The sequence below is a fragment of the Branchiostoma lanceolatum genome, chromosome 7, assembly GCF_035083965.1.
Source record: "Branchiostoma lanceolatum isolate klBraLanc5 chromosome 7, klBraLanc5.hap2, whole genome shotgun sequence".
NCBI classification, from domain to species: Eukaryota; Metazoa; Chordata; class Leptocardii; order Amphioxiformes; family Branchiostomatidae; genus Branchiostoma; species Branchiostoma lanceolatum.
The window spans coordinates 3686842-3696557 of record NC_089728.1 but is presented as its reverse complement, the minus strand read 5'-3'; the positions used below and the strand labels follow the sequence as shown (position 1 = coordinate 3696557).

At 42.8% G+C, this 9716-nt stretch overlaps 1 protein-coding gene across 1 annotated transcript; it reads right to left on the bottom strand.

The window, feature by feature from the left end:
• Positions 1-1673: 1673 nt before the first annotated feature.
• Positions 1674-9672, bottom strand: LOC136438607 (alpha-N-acetylneuraminate alpha-2,8-sialyltransferase ST8SIA3-like). The gene is made up of 5 exons (XM_066433488.1): positions 9042-9672; positions 8433-8594; positions 6766-7110; positions 3276-3725; positions 1674-2937 (listed from the first exon to the last, which is right to left on the bottom strand). The coding sequence occupies exons 2-5, from the start codon at positions 8585-8587 to the stop codon at positions 2640-2642; spliced, it is 1248 nt and encodes a 415-aa protein (XP_066289585.1). The 5' UTR covers positions 8588-8594; positions 9042-9672; the 3' UTR covers positions 1674-2639.
• Between the last annotated feature and the right edge of the window lie 44 nt (positions 9673-9716).

Here is a 9716-nt window from a genome sequence, read left to right as displayed (position 1 = left end):
TTTAAATTTGTAATAATCAGATCAAGAATGGCTTCTCCCCTGGTGGGCTGTGTTACAAGCTGATTTAGCTGGGTTCCATGGACAATATTACTGATATCACATCTATTAAAATCCCCCAAAACACATATTCCCGCATTAGGGTATCTAGTATTAACCATATCAATGCTGTCTATGATGTGTTTACATAACATTTCCTGGTACGAAGACGCTGGAGGGTTATAAACTGCACAAATAGCAATATTAGAAATTGAGCGTGGCAGCCAAAAGGGCTTGACCAGTACCCACAGACACTCAAGTTCTATGGGTACTTCAATAAAATTTATGATTTCTGTAGGTATGGAATCTTTAACATATATAGCAACTCCTCCACCGCGGCCTTCGGTACGACATCGAGAAAATAGGTTAAAGCCATTCACATGTGTACATTCTGGAGGATGCTCATAAGAAAACCAGGTTTCAGAAATGATGGCAATATCTACCTTATTGTCATTCAAAGAAACAGAAAGGTCTTCTAACTTATTTAAAAGGGATCGAGAATTACTAAGCAAGAAAGATGGCAGCCTTCTAGTCAAAGATGGTAAACTGTTGTCCTTAGTACTTAGTCCCACATTCTTTCGGCCATCCTCAGTAGTCTCGTCTGCTCCGCTGTCCGGAACTTCCACCTGCTGCTGGGAGCTCCCCGTCCGTGAAAATCCACCGTCGTTGCTGTTGGCGACCTCACGGCGTCGGAGTAGGACGTCCCGACACGAATCCTCTGTTGCTTCTCACCCCTGATAAAGCTGATCAAGTTCATCGCCAGCTGGATAGTTCCCCGATTGTTCAAGTGTACTCCATCAGTGCATAAGTAGTGAGGTCCAATGTTGCTGTTGTCAATAAAAGTCATACCATTAGAAGTACACAATCCAGCCAGCCCAAGATTGATCAAGTGTGTTCGTTCTGGATCGGTATCAGCTCGCGAGATGACGCCGGATACCGCGATGTTCCGTGCACCAGTCTCCCGGAGAGTTGTTGTCAGGTTGTGGGTTTTGTCAATAACCGCCTGAACTGAGTCTTGGTTATTGTTGGTACCAGCATGTATGATTACAGAATGTGGGTTCTCAGATGAAACAATTCTGCGGGCCGGGGCAACCAACTGTTCAATGCGTGCTCCGCGATGTGTGAAGCATTTCACATTTCTGCCCCTCGACATCCTGTTGGGCTTCAGATGTTTGATCATTGAGTCACCAATGATCACAGTTTTTTCCGGTGCTTTGGACTGATAGAATCTCTGCTGTTGTTGTTTCCTGTACAAGTCAATCTGGTTATCCTCTTCGATTATGCTCGAATCACATTCCTCTGAGGAGACCAGCTGTACATCATCAGGGCAATCAAGCACTGAGAACCGATTGGTGGTTCTGATCGTTTCATCCGCACAGGTGGGTTTGTTATGCCGCCGTGTTAAAATCTTGTTTTGCAGATGATAAGCAAGGCAGTGCTTACCTAGATTTGCAGAAAGAAGGTCTATATAACCGGTATAGCATATCACCAGGTATCACACCAGCTTCGCAGGCATGCGGCGCCAGCAGCTGGTTATCAGCACTCGGAACGACCTGTCACATCTTGCCTTTACACTTCTAACGTTAGCTATGTAAGAGTTGTTTAAAGGAAACCCAAGCAATATTACGGCCTGACAATTGGATTTTGAAAGTCAATTTATTTAGTCATTTCTATACGTGATCAGTTCAAACAACACTATCACAATGTATAGCAACGTCCATGAGGCAAAAATATGACGTCGTTGTGGTGTGAGAACTCACTGAAAATCGTGGCAGGAGTTTTTGTAGACTCGCGAAACTAAGGCCATCACTGTACTACACGTTTTTGCGTGGTTTTAAAATGCTCAAAGTATGAAGTTATTACACAAATGTGCAAAACAATGTTTAACTTAGTAAATGTCACTACCATAAAGATTTCAGCTCTTTCTATTTCCATTTTTGGGCCCTAATATTGCGTTGGTTGCCTTTAAAGCTATCAAATGAGGATGGCCATACTGTACTTGGTGGCTTTATTAAGAGTTATACGATATCGAATGACAAACGTAAATTGTGGATTGATAAATCTGGTACTTGAAGGCATGTTGTTTCCATGGCATCATTGTCTGACAATCCAACAGTTGCTTCTTCCCACTTTCTATCATAATTCACAATAGGCATGGTTATTGACAGGAACATCCTGTCAATAGTGCCAAAAGGTCTTATTGACAGGAAGCACAGGGATAGCTTTGAATCAGTAACGTTAAACATCCAGTAAAAACATCGGGGCAATAGTTTACTCAACTTTTAAAATATCTGAAACAATACGCCAAACACATATTTTCAAATACTAACGTTACGTACATTGTACTCAAAAATGCCCCCATCATTCACGAAGGCAGACAAAATACAAAATATGGAATAAAAATAACGCAACAATTTGACCGGGCCATGCTGCTCCTTATGCATGACTAACACACTGAATATCTCCACCTCAGTTAATAAAAAAAAAAGCATCGTAACAAAAACTTGTATGTTGCCATTCAACCTCTCACCCTACATCATCATTTCATATTCTTGTCGTCTGTTATGATTTTGCAAGCACACGTGTCCTAAGTATCAAACAGCTCATTGTTTCCCACACGGACCGACCTGCATCTTCAGAACACCCCGTCTGTGGAGTTCCCTGTTGAAGTCGTACTCCTGATTCATTTTGTGCTGTGGGGCAAAGGCATGATGTAGTGGAGGATCGACGAAGTCCCCCGGGTAGTAGTGGTACAGAATGGAATTGTTGTTCGCGTCTTGTGTGAAAGGGTAGAATCCGTACATATAAGGGTGGTCACACATCGTCGTCATCAGTAGCACACCCACCAAACCAACAGAAGGACTCCCCCTCATCTTCTTTTTTGCTATTTGAGATGCAATACTGGTGAAAAGAAAGGAAACAGGAAAGAAAGAAAATGATAAACGACTAAAGAAATTACCTCGGCCTCTGTCCGCCTCCCTCCCCATCTCTCTCTCCCTCTCTCTCCACATACACTCTCTCTCTTCCTCTACCTCTCCCTGGCCCTCTCTCTCCCGGCTCTCTCTTCCTATCTCTCCCTCTCCCCCCATCTCTCTGCCACTCTTTGTCTCTCTTTGTTTCTCTGTCTCTCTCTCTCTGTCTCCCTCTCCCCCTTCTCTCTCTCTCTCTCTCGCTCTCGCTCTCGCTCTCGCTCTCTCTCTTGCTCTCTCTATACGATCAATAGGGAAACAGCCACTCACCCCATTATTCCAGTCCTTAGTTTCCCGGTGCGAGTTAGCAATGGAAATGAAAGTTTGTACGCTTTCACAGCGGTATTGAGATTCTTTCTGGATCTCTTGTCTGCAAACAGCACAGCGCCTTCAACGCTCCTAAAGCGACTCTCGTACACGTCCCGCGATCTGTTTTTGAAAAGCGAGGACTCCCGGATTCGGTCTGGTCCTTTCAAGTTGAATAATACCATACTGGTCCGTTTACCAACATCTTTTTCATAACCGTTGATGACCGGTAAATCTATTCGTATGACGTAATCCATGGAGTCGATCTCCGCACCGCACTGACTTCCGAGGAGAACGCCGCTGTTGCCCACGACAGCGCATGTGTTGTAGTGGCCGATGTGTACATCTTTTTTGTAGTTCCCCAACTTCCATTTCTGAAGTTGAGTGGCGAGATTCAGTTTCGCGGTGATCTTTCTGAAAGACAAATTCAGAGATATCAAAACAAAGAACGTATCGAAACCAATGGGTCCTGGTTTCGATACCATGCCCCGACATTGTGTCCTTGAGGAAGGCACTTAACACGACTTTTCCCGACGATAGAGTGACGTCTGTCGAGGTTCTATGATCTTGGGCTGATGTATCAAAAAGGGTGGCAATGCACACACACACGGATTTGGTGCGCCGAACATCTACACATTTGCCACCAAGAGCCGTATTTTTTGCATCAACTGTTGATTTGATACAGGGTTGATGACCCACCCGTTTACGGTGTCACTAGTAAGGCATGAACTCCCGAATAAACCACCGAGTGAGTGAAGCTATCAAACTGACACATGGGTGTCCTGTAGAACATACATGTATCAAATCTTTTGATATCTTAAACACATTGAAGCCTTTGTCAAATCATAGGTCAAGTTGAAAGTCCATGACCACTTCCAGTTCAAATTATGTACAAAATGACTAATAAACTTGTGGACGTACCGACTGATTAGTATTTATTGCCAGCTCAGAAGAGAACTAGAAATAGTCATGCTTTTAAGTACCAGAGATATCAGCCAAGGATTGATGTGTTCAAAAATTCGTATTTTCCGAGAACCAAAGTAGAATGGAACTCGTTGTCATCAAGTACTGTATCTTCACTAAGTAGCTTTAAAGAACAATACAGTCAGATATGCAAAGACTAGGTGTAACAGACCGTTCGGTGTAATATAACAAGCTGCTGCCGCGCCGCGTGCCTGCGAAGCTGGTGTGTTACGTCTAATGGCGGTTGTACCGGCTATATAGATACAGATACAGAGTACATTTGACGGCCATGGTAGATTAATGTGGAGAGCTCACAACTTTATAGAGTAAAAATGACAAAATGGAGCCTTCTCATTGGCCAACGCCATTTGTCTATGGTAGTCTACTTAGGCCATGTTAATTTCATTATGTACGGATGACATTCTCTGGGAACCCCCAAACCGGTGCGACCGTGTGAATAACAAAAAAGGTTTGGCAAAAAAAGTTGCCTTCATTATGAAATCTACGCGCTCATGAAGGTTGAACAAATGACTACACACAGAGTAAGGTATACCAAATAATAGATTCTTCATTTTTGTTCTTTCATATCTACTTTGACTTTGGAATTGACTTTGGCATTCAACGATATTAATATCCATTCGCCGATTTTTGTGTGTGTGCAATTTGCGGCATATATTTGCTCCTTTTGCTGCTGCCTTGTACGATTTACAGTATGGTCCAAAACTTTTTTGTGTGGAAACGGACGAAAATTGATGCGCGCTTGGATGTCATCCGTATAATAAAATCAGCATGGCCTTATGCCAATGATATAACTAACGGAGTTGTGTCAGCGGTATTGACACCGGAAACTATCATCTACAAGCATGCGCGGATGCTGGTATGGAAGATCTTAACGTTTTCTCACTGCCCCTTGTCATTGTGCCATTGACTGATGTTTGTGACAACAGAAACATAGATATAGAGGTCAAAAAAATAGAAGAACTTTATTTATAAAGTATGGCAAGAATTCGTAAACATAATACAAAATAGAAGTAACGGGGGGTGCCCAACCATCGGATTTTTTTTTACGCGCTGGAACTCACGGCGCTCCATTGCTGGTTGCCAGAGAATGGTCATGTTTTGATGAATGAATTTTGAACACATTCATCTAAAGACCATACTTGGACAAGAAATGTATTTATACTGTTCATGGGCCCTTCATGCTCCGCGTTACATGCGGAAGACGCTGTGAGACATTTTCACGAATGTACCTTCTGATTTAGTGCTACGCCAGATAGTGTGCCTAACTTATTACGCTTTGGTAATTTTGCTCTCTTCGGAAGTTGGTGATGAAGTTAGGGAAATGTAAATAAGGCTTGAAGTCTGCTATATTCTAGCTTTCTTTTGACCGGAAAATTTTGACTGTGTGCACTTCTCACGTCATGTGAGAAGGGCTATATCTAGCGCATCCCAGCTCATGTTTCCACGGGAAATAGGCTACTACGCGGCCCGACGTACGTATTGAATGCGGCCCGACTTACGAAATCATTACGAAAAAACGACACCGCTTACATCAACAATACTCTGTCTACTTATTGGGAAATATATTCGCCATCTCTGTATTCAGTTTCCTTTTCATAGACGGTACCAATCACATGTTAGAGCGTAACAAAACTGTGCGTTGAATCGTTCCGCCACCATCGCGGCCCAAAAAAATGGCGGGAAAACAACGTCGTCAGACGACAGCAATGTTTACGTTGTTTTTCTTTGGTCGGTTTTGTTCTCAACAAACACTTACAGACCCAAATTTTTAGTGTTTTATGAAGTTATTTTTCTTATGTGTATGATAGCTGTGTGACTTATGTATCTGCTTGGCACAGGTCGTATATTTAGGTGCCGGGCCGTCTAGCTACGCAGTGACCCTCTACTTAGCACTACCATCATTATTGTCAAAATACTACTTTTCGACAAAACAAGAAATGAATATGTACACATATGTTTTGAATGTAAATGACAATTATGTGCATGAACTTGGGTTATCTACCTTCCTTATCAGCATAGTCATTGGACACAAACACGGCGTACTTATGCAAAATAAGATCAGTAAAAAATCCGTGCGATGTTAGGGCGCGTGCGATGTTCGGGCGCCCCCCGTTATAGAATAACACTTAACATCCTAATTACTAAAACAATACAATAAGGGCTAGCATACGTTTTGATATAGTGTAATAGTTATAATCGAGTTGGTTCAATCATTAGTTTCGGTATTTTTTCTAATGTGAAAGCAGTCGTTTACATATTTACCTATTTTCGCATTGTGGGGATTGTTGCATTTAAATATATACTCAAAACGGTCTGTAGCATCGAGACTCTTAAATCTTGTACTTGTTTCGAGAAATGTGAATAACTTATTACGTAAAACCTCATATCTGGAGCATTCCATGACAAAGTGAAATCCATCTTCAATTTCCATTGGACAAAATGGGCAGAACCTTTGGTCAACTCCACTCACCTCACGTATCTCAAAGCTTTAGCTTTAAACTGCCACGAAGACTCTGGTGCCAAGGCCCCGAACACCAGGGCTGGGCGAGTAGGCTGGGCTGGAAGAGGGGCGTGGGGTGGCTGAGGGGGTCGGGCTGGCCGATGAGGCCGGGCGGACTGAGGGGGGTGGGGTGGCTGAGGGGGGTGGGCTGGCCGATGAGGCTGGGCGGACTGAGGGGGGTGGACAGGTTGAGGAGGGGGCTGGGCTGGAAGACGGGTGTCCGTGTGGGCTGACTGAGCTCGGGGAGGCTGGGCTGGCTGAGTAGTCACCACACGTGTCGTTTGCGGTTTTTTCCCGTTGATGATATTGAAATACCTACAATTCAGTTCAATACATAAGAATTAGTTGCCTGGATACTTTCTCATCATGATTCACGATGGAGGAATATTATGTGCTGCTCAGCAGAGAGAGAGAGAGAGAGAGAGAGAGAGAGAGAGAGAGAGAGAGAGAGAGAGAGAGAGAGAGAGAGAGAGAGAGAGAGCTTTTTAAAGTCACGCGCAAAGCTTTATGGCCTATGCATTCTTAAGGGAGCACACCCCAGTTTATTTTGGGTTTCAATTGGAGGCTGCGCACCCTCAAGTCGAGATACTGTCTCTTCCAGGGAATTATTCCGAAGTAAATCAATTGTGTATGGGATGAAAGCCTATCCCTTCCGCTACAAGACCAACTGAGTTTTATTTCTCCAACCTCTCTAATTTTGGTAAATTAGAAGGAAAAAACATAATTTTTACGTCAACAATGATGGGCAAATTTGGGGCAGAACGCTACAAAGGTCAATCTCGGGCTAAGGGTCATTTCACTATCAACGCGGATGGATATCCGGACCGAAACGCAATTTTCATCAAAAATACACCAATTCATACGCTTTTCAGCCATGCTTCTATCAAATGTCAGTTCGAAGCACATTATGAGAAAAGTAAACTCAGACCCAGCCCCTCGAAACCCTTTCGTCACACATGAAGAACTGGGGTGTGCACCGTTAACTGTAGGCAGTCCTTGATTCTGTAGATAACTTAATCAGGTCGGTAAGCCATTCAAAAGTAAAATTTTCTCACAGGCAAATTTTAGCCTTTACTGTCAGGTGAGAAAAGAAGTTTTATCACGTAAAATACATTCAATAAAAAAACATGTCTTTATAACAATGTGATTATAACATTCACGGCGATTGAATGAGTTTCAGCTACTCTTTTAAACACAGGGCTTTTCTTTTCTTTTATGATACTCATTACGTGTACTGGTAGTGATTTGTGCGCCACCGGTGCTTAAAGTTCGAACACGAACTCGTAGACTGGGATCCTCATCTGCTGCTTTTAAGGGCAACTTACAGTACAGTTCCAGGGGCCAACACTTTGGAATAGACTCTCTGTTGATCGAAGACTATTCACCGTGTTGACGGCTTTCAAAAATGGACTGTAGCTAGATATTTCTACTGATGTTTTTAGCTTATTTATAATGTAATATGTGTAATACTATGTTCTTGCTTACGTGTATTGTATATGTACGTGTCCAGGGACACCTTAAAAACAGGCCGCAGGCCTGAGTTGTGATTTTCCCTGGTAAAATAAATAAAAATGAAAATGAAAATTTGCATGTAGAACCCCGAATCAATAAAGATATATGTGAATAACACCTCTTACCTTGCCGCAGGCCATATCAGGATGTAAACGGCTGTGATCAAAATTGTACATATGATTAACTTCCTCAGACGTTTTGTTGTTCCACAATGGCTTGGTCCTGCGCAGTCCTTGTTTTGAGGCCAGCAGACCATTTCTGTTACCGCCATAGCTGTCATTTCCTACCTGTAGAAGTCATATTCAACCGATATTCATACGATGTAGGGATTTGATGTAAGATTTTTCGTTTTAAAGCGAACATTTTTGTTCAGCTTTAAATAATTGAATGTGCAACATTGTGTCTGTCAAAGGATAATGCCCTGGGGAAGTCAGACTAAGCTGCACAGAATGCCGTCGGGCGGGTTGCAGTCAGTTGTGCATACAAGTAATTCTGCAGGACAAGCTTCAAAATAAACGTGTGACGACACGTCAAGTGTACCAATGTTTTAACAAGAGGTTTAACAATGTAAGTTAAAGTCTACATGATGCCACAGAGGTTGAAGTCACTCGGCTAGGACAGTCTGATAGACCACAACATGCAGTATAGTACTACATGTAGTAGCAACGCTGAAGTTAAGGCAGGGGTTTCGTCCCGAGGTATCGAACTGAAATGTCGATGATAATCGTACTCACGTATTCACCACTTCAGCAGATTTAAACCGCGCTGCCGCTATGCGAGTACCGATGTTTCATCGACTACAACGACCTGATAGCTTCAAACATGAACTTTTGTTATGTTCGGAACTGAAGCCCCTGTCATACATTCAGGAACTCCCCACAACAGTGCCCGCGGCCTTAAGTCAACAAAGGTCGACGTTGGATTGGGAGCAGTCGGTCCAGCTTAAGGCCACGCCTGTCTGTCGCGATTAGTGATGCCTACCTAAACCCCTGACCTGTTCCTTACCTAACGTTTAGATTCACGTCCCAAAAAACCTAAACGTCTGGAAACAAGTCCGGACTTGAACAAAAAAATCTCTTATATATAGTTATTCCCCCGTTTTGCCTTAAGCCATCATGAACCTTCCTTAAATCATGAAATTTGTAATGAAAAAATATGAAAAGATTGCTGTTTTTGTGTTTACTACTGACTGTCTATAATCTCGCATACATAGTTTTCAAATTGCATGTAAGCCTTAAAGGTATATGCCAATTTTTGTAGCGGGGAAAAAATATTTTAGCACACATATGTCATGCATGGGTTCAGGTCCGGAGTTATAAGTCCGGACCTGAACCTAAACCCCTGGACTTGAATCCGGACCTGAACCTGAACTAGTCGCGATTAGCATGTTGATGATTATCATGACATAT

Excerpts from the sequence above, each read along its gene's own strand:
- LOC136438607 (XM_066433488.1), bottom strand. The coding sequence starts at position 8,587 with ATGACAGCTATGGCGGTAACAGAAATGGTCTGCTGGCCTCAAAACAAG. Across the intron at positions 7,111-8,432 it reads CTGATATGGCCTGCGGCAAG|GTATTTCAATATCATCAACG; the intron begins GTAAGAGGTGTT and ends ACTGAATTGTAG. Across the intron at positions 2,938-3,275 it reads CTAAGGACTGGAATAATGGG|TATTGCATCTCAAATAGCAA; the intron begins GTGAGTGGCTGT and ends TCTTTTCACCAG.